Source organism: Lissotriton helveticus, chromosome 1_1 (genome assembly GCF_964261635.1).
Source record: "Lissotriton helveticus chromosome 1_1, aLisHel1.1, whole genome shotgun sequence".
In the NCBI taxonomy this organism is placed as follows: domain Eukaryota; kingdom Metazoa; phylum Chordata; class Amphibia; order Caudata; family Salamandridae; genus Lissotriton; species Lissotriton helveticus.
Window position 1 is genome coordinate 1940465634 of NC_136057.1, and position 18820 is coordinate 1940484453.

Genomic DNA, 18820 nt, shown 5'->3' on the forward strand with positions numbered 1-18820 from the left:
ACAAATACAAAAACTCATTCAAGGGCCCTTGAACATCAGGAACATCGAGGTAACGCAGTGACAGATTCGATCATGGAGTTGACTGCAAGGAAAAGAGAAAGCCAATGCCCCCTCATCCACACCACCCGCTGAGAAGGTGAGCAAACGAGTAGAGATGGTAACTCAAAAGGTGAAACCAGGAACAGCAAACCAGTGGAGGATTGCCAACTCAGATGCCTTCCTAAACCTCTAGTCCCTCTAACATTGAAAAGAAGTGGGGGAGCTGATGAAGCACCCCCTGGTGCAGTGCCTCATATCTAAAATCTGCACTGAATGCCGCAGACATGCCGCACAGGGACAAACCTGAAGAGAGATACCTGGCTGCAGGTGTGAGGAGAATATTATTTACACAGCTTTCACATGACAACACCTGTTCGGTGCTGCAGCAGATGATATGCTGCAGTAAATAAAGAAGGACAATGGCCATGGGGGCATTGCAGTTTAGAGGGCATCAGTGAGGAGGAACAACCTCCAGGAGAAGGCTTACAGGAAGAGAACGCTCCCAAGATGTACCCTTACAGTTGCCCTACCAACACACAGGTCAGCAGCAAGCCACAACACAGAAGTGCCTGTTCCAAACAGCCCAGAGCCAGCCTTTCGAGGATGGCCTCCTGCATTCCACTGATTCCCTTTGTAAGACTGCATATTAGACCAAATCAGGAATGGATCCAAAATCAATGGTCAGAAGCAATGGGGAGTTGGGAAGATCTAGTGGTTGTAATTTGAAGGGTACAAGAAGCAATGGCATGGTGGAATGTGGACAACATAACAGTGGGCAGACCTTTCATACAACCAACTTGAACAGTATCTGTCACCATGGATGCAACCCACACGAGATGGGGAACGCGTATGGGAAAGCTCAACATCAGGGGACTATGGAAAGCAGAAGAAGTTGTCCCGCAAATGAATGTCCTGGAACTCAAGAGGGTCATCCTAGCCTTAAAAGCCTTCCAAACGCAGGCGCGAGGAGAGACGGTGCATGCCCAACCACAATGTCTTACCTCAGCAAACAAGGAGGGACACGATCATGTGCAATGTCAACGCTAGCCCAAGAGATTTCGAGATGGGCCAACCAGAGAAAAATAACTTTGGTAGCAACATACCTGCCAGACATAGAAAATGTAGAAGCAGACAGACTAAGCAGATAAGCGTCTGTCTCACGAATGAGAACTAAACCAACAAGAACTTCAAAGGGTCTTCCCAACAGTGAGGCACTCCAAAGGTGGACTTGTTTGCAACACCAGAAAAAGCCAAATGCAAAGACTTCGTATTCAGGCACTCACAGCACTGCTCCCTAGGAAATGCCTGTCGATAGGCGGGTTGAGGAAATTTGCATGCACCTTCATACTTCTGGTGATAAACAATTGCAGTCACAAATTAGACTAATTTAATTGCCCCACAGGGGCAAGGTAGAGATGGTTCTCAGACATTTTGGGAACAGTGTAAGAAAACATAAAAAGACTGCCAGCTCTCCATGCAGGAAAGACCAGTCCACCACCTGGGACTTAACAGTTTGAACCTAGTAGCCTAGTTCCTAAGGACATAAACTTGGACAGCAAAATCTCCCAACACGATCAATGGACATCTTAAGTGTTACAATCGTATTGAATTTTTATAGTGGAACATGAATAAGTTACATATATCGCCCGTCCATATAACAGAACCAAACAAGACATGTAGAGCTGAAGGAATATCCCTGTTACACTGCAGAACTGGTCAAGGATATATTTTCCCTGTGTATCCCTCAATAAATAACTCATTAGCGTAAACAACCAATCTATCGATCAAGGGACATCCTAACGGATGTCCCTTGATCGATAGATTGGTTGTTTCCTTTAGGAAGCTCGAAGGCCAAGCTCAAGAACAAGGTACACAGCAAAATGGAGGAAATATGTCCTGTCATGCAGAGAAAAAGAACTGTTTCAAAACAGGACAAAAGATACCACAGTGGTCAGGTACCTGATATACCTACTGGGCAAGAGTTTTACTTACTCTTCAGTAAAAGTCCACTTGAAAGCAATTGTAGCCTACACAAGTGGGGAAATAGCGAGATGTTTATTCACATCTACAGTGAGAGAAAGGTTTCTAGAAGGAGCAGAGAGAGTAGCTCCACCTAGATCAGCTACAACACCCATGTGGAACCTCAACATGGGGCTGACATGGCTAGTGAAGGAACCTTTTGAACCACTCCACAAGACAAAACTCAGGTTCCTACCCTTAAAGTCCACCTTCCTAATTAGTATCACATTGATTTGCAGGGTGAGCGAATTGCAAGTGCAAACCAACCAGCAACCCTATCTGCAAATATACAAGTTAAGTGTAGTTATGCGAATCAACCCACACTTCCAACCAAACGTTGATTCGCAGTTTGCATAAATCAGACAATTCAGCTACTAATAACCTAAAATGATAGCCCTTCATATGCTGGATGTGCACAGGGCAGTAATGAACATCCTAGAAAGTACAAAGGAAGTCAGGAAAGTATTTCTTTGTATCCTTTACACGTTCAAACTGGGCATCACCAGTAACAAAAGGTACCCATTACATGATGGGTATTCCAAACAATTCAGTTATGCCACCAAAAGGCCGGTGTGCAACTAGCCAAAAGCCCTGCAGTACATATCACAAGGAAAAAGGGAGCCACGCTGTACTTTATAGCAAACATTCCATAAATGCCCATCTGGTCATCCTATCATACATTCACAGAACACTACTTTGTGGACATTTAAGTGAACAAAGAGCCAAAGGTGGGACAGAGAGTACCTCCAGGGGTGACTAAGGATACCTCTACCAAATCTGTGCACAGCTTGAGAATCCAGAAAAGATTCATGCTTCAAAACAAAATGGTTACTTACTGATAGGTGCAACAAAGCACAACAAAAAAATTATACCCTTTCAAACACAATAGGAAGCCAATAAGAACAAGACAAGTTGCCAAGGAGAAAAAAGAATCAGAACTTGTGATGATGCTCGTGGGCTTCCATAGCGCGGATCTGACATCACAAGGGGATTAATATATCACCAAATGGTAACATACAACACCCAGCAAAAAAGAAAAGAGGACTAAGAAAAATATTCCAGACCAAGCCACTAGATGGCGGAATAATGCACAGTCCAGCCCAAACTGCTAGGCCCGGTCCTCGAACACAAGCAACCCAGGACCGGTTTCCCACTTGTTATGGGCTCTTTAGTCGGGTATAGCTTGGTTCCAGTTGCACAAGTCCAAACTGAGGTGGCATGGTGGGAGAAAAATTAGGGATTAGGATGCGGCGGAAGTGATTGCCACTGGATGAGATTAAGTCAAGCATTCCATCCATCACCACGTTGTTTTTACATGCACGCATTCTATCGATCACCATGTTGTTGTTGCATGCAGAAACAGGCTGCATCACTGGTGTTTGTTGAGCTCTGTGTTTCCTTTTAAGGTATGGTAGAATCAGTTTATAGATCGTGTTATAATGAGGTGCATTTTCCAATTTGTAAAGTTGCATTTCATTAGAAAAAATAACAGTGTTGTGTGCCATGGGCAAATGAGCTGATATGTTAAAATAAACGATGTATAACCCTTTCTGTTGAGTTTTGTGTGCCCATCAAGAGAGGCACTCATTATCCTTAAAGCACTGCCTGTCTTGACCCTCATCCTTTCCTGGCAAAGAGAGAGAGTGGAAGCCATCTTTGCCTCCCCTACACACATATCCTCTTCTTAGACTGGAACACACTCTAGAGTGATTTGTGTGGGTTTGACTCCTCACAAAAAACATCTGCATACCATGTCCTGATGGCTCTGTGATTTGTTTCACTGGCAGGATTCAGCTCTTCCTATGCAATGTGTGTGCGCTATGATGGCGTGGAAGTGGATGAGGCACACTGTGATTCCGTCACCCGTCCGGAGCCTACCCATGAATTCTGTTCAGGGAGAGAATGTCAGCCCAGGTGAGTGTGGAAGGTGCAGGAGTGCAAGCCTAAGTGAATGTGTAACAGGGCAGTGTTTCCACCTAGGTGACTGTGCACGAATATGGAGGGTTTACATGTCAGACCACATCAGAGTGTAAGGTAAGGAAGGACGTGTCATTCCCAGTGAGTGTGAGAAATAGAGGTGTCAGCTCATTCAGGTATGCCAGGTAAAGCTGGGTCAGCCTCAACGGGTGACAAAGAGTTGGGAGTGTCAACTCTGAAGAGTAGAAGTATATGTGTAAGTGAGTGTGCATGGGACTGGTGTCTGCCACAGTGGTAACAGATTGACAACACACATGTTACAACCTAGGTAAGTGATTGAGAGCCTAGGTGAGAGTATTAGCTATGTGAGAGTTAGATTAGATGACTGCAGGGCATGGGAGTGTCAATCAAGGTGAGATTACAAGGAGTAGGAGTGTAAGTCACTAGGTGGTGGGCATATGAGCCTTTGTGAGAATGCAAATAGTGGGAATGTCAGCCCAGCTAAAGATGCGAGGGGTACAAGTTCCAGCCCAGATGGATGTGCAGAAGCGAAAAGGGAAAAGCTATCAGATACAGTACAGCATCACATAGTGTGACTTCCTCAAGATAGCTGCTGGGAGAGAAGATTAGAGGCAGAAAGGAGACTTTGTTTCAAGTGTTGGTGGGTTGCCTGGAGCAATGGTTGTGGAGGGGAGGAAAGACTGCACACAGATGGAACAAGAAGGGTGGAAGTCCCATTCAATGATAAGAAAATTGTGAGAAGATCAAGGCTTAACAAAGGGGGAACATATAAAAGAATACAAGGATAGAGAGTTGGTGCTGTTGATACACGGAGTTAAATTGTTAATGAATTAGGAATAAATAAAGGAAGGCAGTCGGAGTAGTAAAGGATGGTTAATGAAATTAAGAAAGGAGTGAGGGGACAATGGAAGTATGAAAAGAGAAGGGTGACAAGATGACAGATTGGCTGAGTGGGTTTAGTGGTTTCCATGAAGTTGCTGCTCAAATCCCAATAGGCGCAACTCAACCAGTCTTAGTCCCATACTTGTTAAATTAATATCAGTTAGTTGGGTAATAATTACACTTAAATTGTTATGATAGCAAGCCCTATATAAAAATGTTTTTATCTGAAAGAGACACGTTAGTGATAGATTCCCAAGCGTCAGACTGGATCCGGAAAGTTTTTGCTTAGCAGTACCCCTGCGCGTCGGTAGGTGGTGTCGTGCGGCTCCGCATCCATCACTGACGTCGTAAGCGCCGGAATGACGTCACGGAGACTACTTAGGCGCCACCCATGCGCGCTGACATCAGTTCTTTCTTTTTCCACGCTGAAAGCTCAGATCCGGATTGAGCATGTAACTCGGTCATTTTTTGACTACTTTTTAAGACATTTTTGTCTCCTTCTCTTGTCTCCTGGTGCACGTAGGGATGCCCGGCTTTAAGTCTTGTGGGTCGTGCCGCAGTAATAGGTCGTTGGCGGACCCCCACGATGTCTGCCTCTACTGCCTGGAGATCGACCGGGACTCTCGAGACTGTCGAGCCATAGCCCCGAAGGCCTTGCGGGAGCGGCGCCGGAAGTTGCTGGAGGTTCGGCACTCCTCTCACCCCCGCTCTGGATCTAGGGTCCGCTCGCAGGACCGGAGCCTCCGCTCCTCGGGCTCTAAATCTTCACCTTCAGATTCCGGTAAGCGACGCCATAAAAAGAAGTCGAAGCGTGTTCACTCTGCGATGTCTCCCCGTCACTCCTCGGAGGCTAACGATGGGGACAGGGGCTCTGCCCCCACGGCTCCTCCAGAGCCTGGGATTCCCGCGGCCTACCCGCCATACCCGGGTCCGTCGGTGATTCCCGAACAGATGCAAGAGTTTCTTACTGCCATGGACCGCCTTTTTAGGCCTCGGGCTCCCGCCGGCGCAGCTGCTGGCCTCGCGGTCCCGTAACCAGATCCTGTTGGCCCGGCGGTACCGCCTCCGGCGCCGGCCCCGGAGCCACTGGATCCAGCGCCCTCGGCTTCGGCCCCGGCACCACAAGGTGCAGTGCCGCTGGCTCCGGCCCCGGCGCTGCCCTTGACTCCGGCCCAGCACCTCCCCTGGCTCCGCCATAGGTGCCGCACTGGGTGCTGTTTATCTCACCCAAATGGTTCTCGGACCATTTCGTTCTGGCCTGACATCCGCGGCCGGCTCCTTCTACTCCGGAGACAGACGAGGACTGGGATGTCTCCGAGGACCCCCTCTCGCGGCAGTGTGACTCCGAGCAGGATTGGGTGGATGACCTTTAAGATGCGGGTTCACTTGATGTGTCTTCTGACCCGGGGTTTGCCTCCCCTCCGCCTACTATGGAGGAGGGCGCTTCCTACACTATGGTGACGCGTTGGGCTCCGGAGACTCTCCATCTTGACCTCCCTACGGTGGCCCTTAAGACCAACCTCCTTACGGAGTTGCTCCAGGTGGCGTCTACATCGTCGGAGCCGCTGCTTCCTTTCAATGAGGCCCTTACCAAAGTCCTCTTGAGCACTTGGTTGCGGCTGGCCTCGGGGGCACCAGTGGATAAGAACGTCGCTAGGCGTTATCGCCCGGCGCCTGGTTATCCTGCCTTCTTGACCACTCACCCCACGCCTGAGAGCCTGGTCATTCAGGCCTCGACGTCGCAGAGTGCTTTTCCCACGGCTCCGCTGGATAAGGACTCTAAGAAGCTGAACCAATATGGCAAGAGGTTGTTCTCCTCAGCCAGCTTGGGGTTGGGGTTGGTTAATACCGCCTGCTTATTGGACCATTACTCCCACGCAGTGTGGGATTCGGTAGCCGAGGTCCTACCTCAGTGCACTGAGGAGATCCAGGCTATCCTTTCCCAAGCGATTGCGGAAGGCAAGGATGCGGCGAAGTTTGCCATCAGGTGTGGACTTGACACGGCTGATTCCTTGGGCAGGGCAATTTCCACGATTGTGGCGTTGCGGAGCCATGCATGGTTGCCGTCTACCGGGTTCTCGCCCGATGTCCAAGGCTCGCTCATGGACATGCCCTTTGATGGCTCCTGCCTCTTTAACGACAAGGCTGACAGTGCCCTGGAGCGCTTTAAAGACTCGCGGGCCACAGCCAAATCTTTAAGCCTTTCTACGAAGAGCCCTGCCACGCCTGGGTTTCATTCCTTTTGTGGCCAGGGTATAAGCACCCGAGCACGCTTCTCCATGAAGCCTGTACAGAACCAGCCTCAGCGCGGCTGCGGACGTGGCTTCCGCAGGGGCGGGTCTGGTAACCAGCGAGCGGGTCAGTCCACCTCCACCCCGCTGCTTCCACCTCTAAGCCTTCCTAATCCGAGCTTCAGGGAGCAACCTTTCTGTCCTCCCCTCCAGCCATGCCACCTCCGTACCACCGCATGTCGGGGGATCATTTGGCTCTTCTCCGTCAGGAAGTCACGGCCCTCCTGGCCAAGGTGGCCATTGGGTGCGTTATTGATCAGGAAGTAGGGAATGGTTGTTATTCCCACTACTTTCTGGTCCCCAAGAAGGACAAGGGGGGCTTGCGCCCCATCTTGGATCTCCGGGACGTCAATCGCTTCCTTTGGAAGGGGAAGTTCAAGATGCTAACTCTGGCTCAGGTCCTGGCTGCCTTGGACCCTGGAGACTGGATGGTACCGTTGGACTTGCAGGACACATATGATTTCATATCTCCGTCCTGCCAGCCCACAGGCGTTACCTGCGGTTCACGGTAGGCCAAGAGCATTTTTAGTTTGCTGTGCTCCCCTTCGGCCTTACCAGTGCCCCTCGGGTGTTCACAAAGGTGATGGGTGCGGTCGCAGCTCATCTGCGCAGGTCAGGGGTGTCAGTCTTCCCCTACCTCGACGACTGGCTGTTGAAAGCGGGCTTGCCCCAGGCATCTCTGGACTACGGCCGACCTCCTGCATTTGCTGGGGTTCTCCTTCAATGTGCCTAAGTCGCACTTGAGTCCCTCTCAGAAGCTCCCCCTCATCGGAGCAGTTCTTGATTCAACGCTGTTTCGGGTTCATCCTCCCGAGCAGCGAGTCTGGGATATTCAAACAACACAAGAATGGGAATCAAAGCATAAATGCCTGCACAAGTTCAAAAAATACTTCTTTAGTAACGTGAAAAAAGGTGCAAACACGGGCTGGAGGCACAATTCCCAATACCCCCCAAAAAATGGGAAGCAGGTCAAAACCGGCTTACACAAGACCAAATATACAAGATAGCCAGCACACTTTTATACATGAAATATAATAATGATGTAATGATCAAAGAACAAAGTTGTTTCAAAGATGAGTCGATGTTGTATTCAGATTAATCCTTTATTCATGCCTTGTTAAAAGACTTAGGAAACCGCCAACGCGTTTCGTCCCGTCCAGGGACTTCTTCAGGGCTACAAAAGTACACATAAAAAAACTATTTACAGAATGTACAAATATATATGGAACAGATTTACAGACATCGACTATACAAACAAATTTTAAAAATGAGATTTAGTTTTTCATTAGTATATCCAAAATCATGTTATCGAGTTTATATATATACACACCTGAATTTATTTCATTGTAAATTATTATACGGGATTCTTTTATTGAGCTCCAGACCATATCTGACATACAGAATAAATATGAAGAAGGGAGGAACAACTTCATATATTTACACTAAACATTATCCATGTACTTGCTCAAAATGTGCATACCTGATAATGTGTAGGAAGTCAAGTTCTAACTTATGTTTGTTCATCAGATGTGTCGATAGGCAAGAAGAGCTGTAAGGAGTATCAAATATTAAAAAATCAAAGGATGATATTATTCTAGTCCGTATTAGAAAGTGTCTTGTAGTGTCACATAAAGTTCAAGCTGCTTACTTTAAGTTTCAAGAAAAAATGTGTTTTCTCCATTGGTTTAAGATTGCCATATTATTGCCCAAGATGCTTCTCATGGAAAGGCAAAGTATCCTAAGAAAAACACAAAATCACATCATATAGATGAATGTCAATTTCAAAATGCTTTAAGAAGTTTTTTTTTATCACTACTACTCTTTCTACGCTACTTTTAAGGACATGATGTGCCACAGATTATTCAAGCCTTCAGGCATATAGGTAGTCACGAATAGGTTTGAAATGGTCAGTATTCTCTGAACCCATTCAGAAGAAATCCTCATATTTGTGTGCTCGATTGGGGTAAATTCTCCAGAGAAAACCTATATGTGAGATGTTCATGAAGGACATATCAAGGAGTTTAATTGAATAGTACACTAATGTACAGTATGTATAGTTGTGCACATAGTCAGGACTACAGTCAGGTCCATATGCATAATTATAGTATATAATTCAGTCTATCCAAAAAGGTTTTTGAAAGATTTTATCTAAGAATCGCCCACATGTCGTATAGACTGGGCACAAATAGCAACAGAAATCACTTTGTGCGAGTTCAAAATTTATAGACGGACCATCAATCGGTAAGGCTAGGAAATATGTGTTTGGCACAAAAGATTGACACTATTGTCTTTACTCATTCATCTTTAAAATTTGTGTAATTGTAGCCGTGTCTTACAGGCCACCAGATTCTAGTACGCTTCGTGGTCATTTCCCTTACGCTTTAACCATGCAGGATGCAACTAGAGCCTCAGCCCATCCCATCAACATTACTGATCATTAGCACATGAGAACACATCGCTAGCACGTTTGCACGCTCCCGCTAGTAAGTTACGCCCTGTTGCCCCGCCCTTTACATAAGTAGCCCGGTAGGGAGTGGCCCAGCTAGTGAGTTGCAACCCATAACGCCGCCCTCTACATGCGTAGCCCGGTGGCAAGCAACAAAGCCACCAAAACTACACAAGAATCAAACTCCTCAGTGACCCAACTGCCCCCCACCAAAAAAATACAACGGGACAAAGTTCCTCAACAGGACAAAACTCCACACCAACTCACCCAGTTCCGAAGCCCGGATCCGCGTGTGCATCGCAGTGGCGCACAACAAACTGCCCCCACGATCATCCCCACACACCAGCGCCGATCTGCCAACCGAAAGGCCAAACCACCAATGATGCTATCAACCTCCCAACTCCGCTCACCTCACCTGCGCGACTCTCGTGCTCCGCACCCTGAGCGCCATCCCCGAACGATGCCTTCGCAGCAATTTCTCCGAAAATCAAAGTCTGTCATGAGTTCACACAGTGTCAGAGTCTAGGGAGATGCCCAGCAACAGTGGCACACGGTCACCTCCCGTCCCAAAGCCGAGCACCTCCATGCTCCCCTCTCCCCAATATCTTTCTCTCAGATACTGATGGTTCGCGCGTCATAATATGGGTGCCATCTTGGAATAGTGTTCCTATGGCAACCCTCTGATATAAATGTTGCCATCGGATATATCTAATGACTAAACGATTATCAAATCGCTAATAAATTGTAATTAGAGCCTATGTGGTCGTATGTCCTCGCCACAACAAATTATTAATTGCGATGTCTGCCGTCAATTCATTTAATATGCAGCCCATCAGTTTCAATAATATGAAATAAGCGCCATCTTTGAACGGTATGGTGCCAACTTGTTTTTTTTAGTATACAGAATTTCCGCAAAATTATTAATAAGACCTAAGTAGTTGTTAATTGATAGGTTATGTTCGCAATCTATACTGGCGTCTATCCTCCCAAAGTAAGTTTATCATTACAGTGTTAACCTTTAAATCTCTCACACTGCATTTATTCACACTGCATATTGTATTACATTATGATATCCGCACCATATTAGACTGGTGTAGTGCCAATCAGTTTTTAGTATGCAAGATATCAATAAAATGTGTTCGTTCACCAAGATATTGTTTTTTGATAGTTATAAGTATTCTCACAAGAAATATGTCGGGATATTCAGGCTATGGTTCCGCTCTTTCAGCCTCTATCCCGAGTTTCGGTCAGGATGACCATCCGGCTTCTGAGCCTGATGGCCTTCTGCATCCTGCTGGTGACACATGCCAGATGGCATATGCGGGCTCTGCAGTAGGACCTGAAGTTCCAGTGGGCACAGCATCAGGGCAACCTGTCCGATCACGTCCAGATCTCGGAGGGCGCTGCACGACAGTTGCAGTGGTGGCTCATGAATCACGATTGGGTCCGTGGCAGATCCCTCTCCCTTCCCCAACCGGAGCACACAGTGGTGACAGATGCGTCCCTCCTGGAATGGGGAGGCCACATGGGAGAGGCGGAGATCAGAGGCCTCTGGTCTACGGCGGAGTCCCAGCTCCACATCAACCTTCTGGAGCTGAGGGCGATCCGGCTTGCACTGAAGGCATTCCTTCCCTCTCTCCGGGGAAGTGTAGTGCAGGTGTTCACGGACAACACCACCGCTATGTGGTATTGCAACAAACACGGCGGGGTGGGGTCCTGGACCCTATGTCAGGAGGGTCTGCGCCTCTGGACATGGCTGGAACATCAAGGCATTACCTTGGTGGTTCAACACCTGGCAGGTTCTCTGAACGCCAGGGCAGATAAACTCAGCCGCCAGTGCATGATGGATCACAAATGGCTTCTGAACTCTGACGTGGCGCAAAGTCTCTTTCAGCAGTGGGGAAAGCCTTGGTTAGATCTATTCGCCACTCAAGAGAACACGCAATGTCATCAGTTATGCGCCTTGGAATTTCCAAGGCGGCAATCGCTCGGAGACGCTTTTCATTGCGAGTGGAGCTGCGGTCTATTGTACGCCTTTCCGCCTATACCACTTCTGCCCAGAGTGCTGAAGAAGATCAGGCGCGACCGGGCCCAAGTCATTCTTGTGACTCTGGACTGGGCTCGGAGAGTATGGTATCCCGAGCTACTCAGTATGAGCATCGATCCCCCGATACGTCTGCCTCTTCGGGAGGATCTTCTGTCGCAGCAGCAGGGGACGGTCCTCCACCCGAACTTGTCCAGCCTCCACCGCCATGCGTGGAGATTGAGCGGCGACAGTTGACACCCTTTGATCTTCCTCCCGATGTCTGTGATGTCAGTCTGGCAGCCAGGCATCCCTCCACCAAAATGGTATACACCTGCAGGTGGAACAGGTTTGTGGCATGGTGCACAGCAAAGGCTGTGGATCCCCTTTCTGCCCCTGTTTCTGAGGTTCTCTGTTCCTTCTCTCTTTGGCCCAACAGGGCTCTGCTCTGGGCACTATCAAAGGTTATCTTTCGGCCATCTCCGCCTTTTTGCGGCTTCCTGATCAGCCTTCTCTTTTTAAGTCCCCGGTTGTTAACCGTTTCCTTAAGGGCATTACGCACACGTTCCCACCCATGCCCTTCATAATGCCTCAGTGGAACTTGAATCTTATCTTGACTTTTCTGATGTGCGCTCCCTTTGAGCCCCTTCATAACTGTCCCTTACGTCTTTTCCCTCTAAAGACAGCTTTCCTGGTTGCTATCACTTCTGCAGAAGAGTGAGTGAGCACCAGGCTCTTTCTTCTAAACCTCCTTTCCTCTCTGTTTATCTGGACAAGGTGGTTTTAAGAACCGGTCCTTCTTTTCTGCCAAAGGTTGTCACGTCCTTCCACATAGGGCAGACCATCACTTTACTCACCTTCTTTCCACCTCTGCATCCTTCAAGGGAAAAGGAGAGGCTCCACCCTCTGGACCCAAAACGTGCGCTTACATGCTCGCAGCATACACAGCAGTTCCGGGTGGATGATCAGCTTTTTGTTGGCTACGTGGGCACCAAAAAAGGTTGGGCTGTGCACAAACGGACCATCTCCCGGTGGGTCGTTCTGTGCATCAAAGCATGTTACTTCTTGGCCAAGAAGGAGCCTCCTGTGGGACTGCGTGCCCATTCGACCAGGGCAAATGCAGCCACTACTGCCTTGGGACGCAGCGTTCCCTTGCAGGACATTTGTCAGGCAGCTAAGTGGGCCTCGCTGCACAAGTTTACCAAGCACTACTGCCTTGACAGTCAGGTCAGGAGAGATGGCTTCTTTGGCCGTTCTGTGCTCTGTGACTTTCTGGTGTAATCTTGTTCGCAGACCCACCACCGGGGTTGGTACTGCTGGGGTATCTATTCTAAGGTAAGGAATCTATCACTAACGTGTCTCTTTCAGATGCACAAGTTACTACTTGTGTAACGATATATCTGTAAGAGACATTAGTTAGTGATAGATTCCTTACCGCCCAACCCATCCTCCCCGCTCTGCGAACTCATTACTAGGTCAGTATCTTGCATGGCTCTGCATTTCAGTGCGGTAAGTCGTGTACAGAACTGACGTCAGCGTGCATGGGTGGCGCCTAAGTAGTCTCCATGATGTCATCCCGGCGCTTACGACGCCAGTGACGGACTTGGAGCCGCACGACGCCACCTACCGGCGCGCAGGGATAATGCTAAGCAAAAACTTTCCGGATCCAGTCTGACGCCTGGGGATTATTCTACGGTAAGGAATCTATCAGTAACTAATGTCTCTTACAGATATATTGTTACACAAGTAGTAACTTGTGCATTACTGTCTCTATTGATAAAGGAAGGGGGGATGAGGAAGACAAAAAAAAAGAATTGGCTAAAAGAGCAAAGTAACAGAATGAATTGTAGAAAAGGGAACACAAAGATCGTAGGAGGTAGAGTTAACTGATGTGTGTCTGGACGAGGGAGTGCGGCACAAAAAAGGTAGCAGGACCTGAAGGAGTGAGAGAGGTGGTGAATGGAGGAGAGATAACAGAATAACCCTGCTTGGGGTTCCTGAGGCCGAGACTGCTCTTGGCGCCTCGCTGTGGACCGCGCTGGTCGCGCGCTTGTTTGCTCCTGTATTTTAAAAACCTTCGTTTTTTTGAACTTTGTTAATTTTATTTTTAGCCTGCCTCCCTGCTGCTATTCCATTCTGGCCCTTACCTGCACTGTAATTCGAGTGAACACCACTGCTGTTGGGCGGATCCGGGTTACCGGGAGGGTTTGGGTTGAGCGCCATCTTGGAGAGGGAAGTAGTGCGAGCGCCATCTTTGAGCGTCCAGGTCACCTGGGACGCCGAGACGACGCTATTTAGGGCGAGCCAGCTGCAAGGTGAGCCTGCTTAGGGTTCCTGAGGCCGAGACTGCTCTTGGCGCCTCGCTGTGGACCGCGCTGGTCGCGCGCTTGTTTGCTCCTGTATTTTAAAAACCTTCGTTTTTTTGAACTTTGTTAATTTTATTTTTAGCCTGCCTCCCTGCTGCTATTCCATTCTGGCCCTTACCTGCACTGTAATTCGAGTGAACACCACCGCTGTTGGGCGGATCCGGGTTACCGGGAGGGTTTGGGTTGAGCGCCATCTTGGAGAGGGAAGTAGTGCGAGCGCCATCTTTGAGCGTCCAGGTCACCTGGGACGCCGAGACGACGCTATTTAGGGCGAGCCAGCTGCAAGGTGAGCCTGCTTAGGGTTCCTGAGGCCGAGACTGCTCTTGGCGCCTCGCTGTGGACCGCGCTGGTCGCGCGCTTGTTTGCTCCTGTATTTTAAAAACCTTTGTTTTTTTGAACTTTGTTAATTTTATTTTTAGCCTGCCTCCCTGCTGCTATTCCATTCTGGCCCTTACCTGCACTGTAATTCGAGTGAACACCACCGCTGTTGGGCGGATCCGGGTTACCGGGAGGGTTTGGGTTGAGCGCCATCTTGGAGAGGGAAGTAGTGCGAGCGCCATCTTTGAGCGTCCAGGTCACCTGGGACGCCGAGACGACGCTATTTAGGGCGAGCCAGCTGCAAGGTGAGCCTGCTTAGGGTTCCTGAGGCCGAGACTGCTCTTGGCGCCTCGCTGTGGACCGCGCTGGTCGCGCGCTTGTTTGCTCCTGTATTTTAAAAACCTTCGTTTTTTTTAACTTTGTTAATTTTATTTTTAGCCTGCCTCCCTGCTGCTATTCCATTCTGGCCCTTACCTGCACTGTAATTCGAGTGAACACCACCGCTGTTGGGCGGATCCGGGTTACCGGGAGGGTTTGGGTTGAGCGCCATCTTGGAGAGGGAAGTAGTGCGAGCGCCATCTTTGAGCGTCCAGGTCACCTGGGACGCCGAGACGACGCTATTTAAAGCTCGCTTGACTAGCGCAGCGGTGACGCGCAGCGGTGCGCCTTCCCTGCGCCTGAGTCGTGCCAGAGTCCTGCCCGTCTGCGCTCGTCAGCGTCTCGGAGGCGTGTGAGGCGGGACTCTGGTATCCCGGGTAAGTGATCTAGGATGATTACCTACAGTGCTGCTGCTTTATTGGCGCTACGCCCACTTGGGCTGGACTGCAAATCTCTTTTCCCCGGCGGTCGCCAACTGGGCAAAGGCTGTCCTGTGTGTGCATGGCGTCCTTTGTCTTCACCCACTCGTATTACATCTTCTCCCCCCGTAGAATGTCACTGCGCCCTTCTGAACACGAGATCTCTGGTGCGTCATTCGGTGGAGATATGGGACCTCCTTGTACTTTCTAAAATCTCCTGTCTTTTTCTGACAGAGACTTGGTTGGGGGCGGGTTCAGAACCTGACATTGCTAGTGCCCTTCCCCCCAACTACACTATTTTAAGGAAGGACAGAATGGGAGGTCGAGGCGGTGGAGTGGCCCTGATTGTCGACAAGTCCTTGGGATGTTCCTCTTTCCCTGTGGATAACATCGCTGGATGTGAAGCCCTTGGTTTTATTCTCCATTTGTCAGCCTCACAGACCTGCACAGGGATTCTTGTCTACAGACCACCAGGGCCTATTGGCTCGTTTTTTGAGGATCTGCAGTCAGCGCTGTCAGTACCCTGCATGCGCTCGGCGCAGTGTGCTGCTGGGCGATTTAAATTTGCATATGGACTCAACAACCGACGCTGAAGCATCTAAATTACGGGATATTACCGAGATGCTAGGGCTTGTCCCTTTTATTGATAGTCCCACCCATGTTAAAGGTCATACGCTTGACCTAATTTTTTCCACGGTTCCGATTAAGGTGTCTCTCCCTCTCCCGGTCCTATGGACTGATCATTTTTTAATAAATTTTGCTCTATTATCCGAGTGCCAGACTAGCCATAGAACTCACAAGGATGGGTCTCGTCAATCAAGAGCCTTTCACCTAGTGACAGCTGATATGCTCGCTGACGCACTCTGTCAACATCCTTGTACTATGACAGGGAACCTGGAAGCTGACCTGTCGTTAGTTCAAGACTGGCTTCAGGCAAGATTTGAGGAGCTTGCCCCTCGGAAGCCAGCAAGGATAGCTCCCTGCCAGGACTCTGCTCCCTGGTTTACCTCCACTTTATGGAAAATGCGCCAAGACTGCAAAAAGGCGGAAAGACTCTGGCGGCGCAAGTACGATCCTGAGGAGAAAATCAAGTACAGGGATGCTATAAAACTATACCATAAACAGATTGCTGAAGCTAAAAAGACCCACTTTGAGCACAGAATAGATCAAGCTGACAATACGAGCCGGGAATTATTCAGAATTGTGAAGGAATTCGTGGATCCTGCTGCTGGCGCCCGTGTACACTCCCATACGGAGGAGTGGATCAGGCAGCTTGCTGACTTCTTTGTTGCTAAGATCTTAAAGATTCAGGATTCATTTCCCGGGGTGGGGCCTCTGAAGGATGTTGCGGCCTTGGGGAGCGATCAGAAGTTCGTGCCATCTGTAGAAGCAGAGTCCGGGCCCACTCTATCGGCTTTTCCCCTGCTGTCTTGTGAAACCTCACTTGAGCTGCTTTCCCGGCTGAAATCAGGATCCCCTTTGGATGCTTGCCCGGCTAAATGCCTGGGCAATGTGGCTTCAGCTGTAAACAGCCTGCTGAACCCCCTGCTTAATATGTCTCTGAGCTCCGGGGTGGTTCCTAGAGAGTGGAAGCATGCTCTTATTCTCCCGCTGATCAAAAAACCTTTGCTTGACCCCCTGCAGCTGGCCAACTATAGACCAATCTCTCTCCTCCCTGCTCTGGCGAAGGTGGCGGAGAAGCATGTTCAGCACACTCTTACCACCTTTATCGAGAACAACGAAGTGCTGCATGACTCCCAATCTGGTTTCCGTGCTAATTATAGCACGGAGACAGCTCTTGTGGAGGTGACCGACGCCATCAGGGAGACGCTTGATCATGGGGGAAAGGCTATGTTGGTCCTGCTGGACCTGTCGGCGGCTTTCGACACCGTCCCTCACGCAGGTCTCCTTTTAAGACTCAGGGAGATAGGACTGCGGGGGACGGTGTTGGACTGGTTTCAATCCTTCTTAGCCGACCGTCGACAGGTGATCTGGGCTCCACCGTTCTCCGCGGAAATGCCTTCGCTTGAGGTGGGGGTGCCTCAAGGGTCTATCCTGAGCCCCACCATTTTTAATATCTATATGGCCCCTTTGGCGAAGGTTGCGGAGGCATTTGGAGCCCGGGTCATTTCATACGCTGACGACACCCAGCTCCTGTTCACGTGCAGGAAGGGAGAGGTTTTTGACGGCGGTAGAATTAAAGACTGTCTGAGTGCAGTCTTTTCGTGGTTTCAGCACCAGAGCCTGAAATGCAACTCGGACAAGTCCGAGCTGCTCTTTTTTGGCTGTGCCCCTGACCCTGGTTGGATGTCGTGGTGGCCCCCGGACATGTTTCCACCTGAGAAACCTTCCTCCCAAGTAAAAAATCTGGGAGTTGTGTTTGACGACGATCTTTCCTTTTGTCCACACATTACGGGACTAGCGGGGAAATGCTTCGGCATCCTCAAGATGCTGAGGAAATTTCTCCCACTGCTCTCCCTACAATACCGTAAGAACATTATTCAAGCGCTTGTGGGATCGCGTTTGGATTATGCTAACGCACTTTTTGCAGGACTGCCTAAACATCTGGTGTCCAGACTGCAAATTGTCCAAAATTCAGCAGCCAGAGCAATTTTTGGCCTACCGAGGAGGGTCAGCGCCTCCTTGTTGCGGGTCAGGTTGCATTGGCTTCCAATGCTTAGCAGAATCAGGTTCAAAATTCTTACGCTGGCGTGTAAAGCCCTCCACTCAACTGGCCCCGATTACCTCAAGAAGCGTATTGCTTTCTATGTTCCACGGAGGAAATTGAGATCTGCTGATTTGGCTAAAGTGGAGGTGCCAGTGATCAAACGAGTGCGGATGGGAGGTCGGTCTTTTCAGTTTATGGCAGCCCGATTCTGGAATGAGCTCCCTCTTTCTCTACGTAAGGCTAATAACCTTCTGGCCTTTAGGAAGGAGTTGAAGACCGTCCTCTTTTCTGTATAACCAGTGCGTCTAGTGTATCCGCTTTTGGGTTTTCTGGGTTCTGTTCAGGCCTCTTTTGCTAAAGCGCCGGGACACCCTTTTGGGGTAGCCGTGCGCTCAAAAAGTGCGGTTGTAACATAACATAAAAGAAGGAAGAAAGGAGAAATAATTGACAGAATCAGGGAAGGTGTGACAAGTCCATTTAGATAACTGAAACTGGTGATTTGGATGCTATACTCTACTGTAGAGGTAGCATTGGAATGAGAGGGAAGCAATAGAAACAGTATGAGAGGAGGGACTTCTAGTTGAAAAGGGCAAAGAAAGAGAGAAAGTGAAAGTGAGATAGGAAAGAAGTGAAGCAGATATGAGCAAGGGTGCCTGATGACCCTTTGGATGTGAGTCACAAGGAGTTATATCATGTTGCCCACACCACTGAATCCATTCCACAAGACTTCCTTTCACTATGGAGTGTGGAAATGATTCCCTGTAGTCAGCTCCTTCGATTTCAGGACTCAAATGACCTGTCTGTTTCCAAAGACAATGTTCTTTTCTGATAGAGCTGTGGTTTCCGGAGAGTGCTTTGCCTGCAGTTCACATGGTCAATGATCCAGAGTGTTCGGCTATGGACTTGAGGATGTTTGTCTATAGATTTGGCAACATGTTGTTAGACAATCTTCTCACAAATGCACTTTTCCTTAGTGTTGGTTATGCAAAGAAATAAAGTGGGCAGCTTGAGTGAGTGCTGTCACTTGTGTGAT

General features: G+C 49.0%; 1 protein-coding gene across 2 annotated transcripts in view; it reads left to right on the plus strand.

The window, feature by feature from the left end:
* The window catches only part of LOC144755115 (ADAMTS-like protein 2), a 319957-nt gene that overhangs the window by 178552 nt on the left and 122585 nt on the right, over positions 1-18820 (plus strand). For both annotated transcript variants that reach the window (XM_078643636.1, XM_078643645.1), the window contains one exon: positions 3846-3972. In XM_078643636.1, the coding sequence (XP_078499762.1) occupies positions 3846-3972 (127 nt within the window). The remainder of the gene's footprint in view (positions 1-3845; positions 3973-18820) is intronic.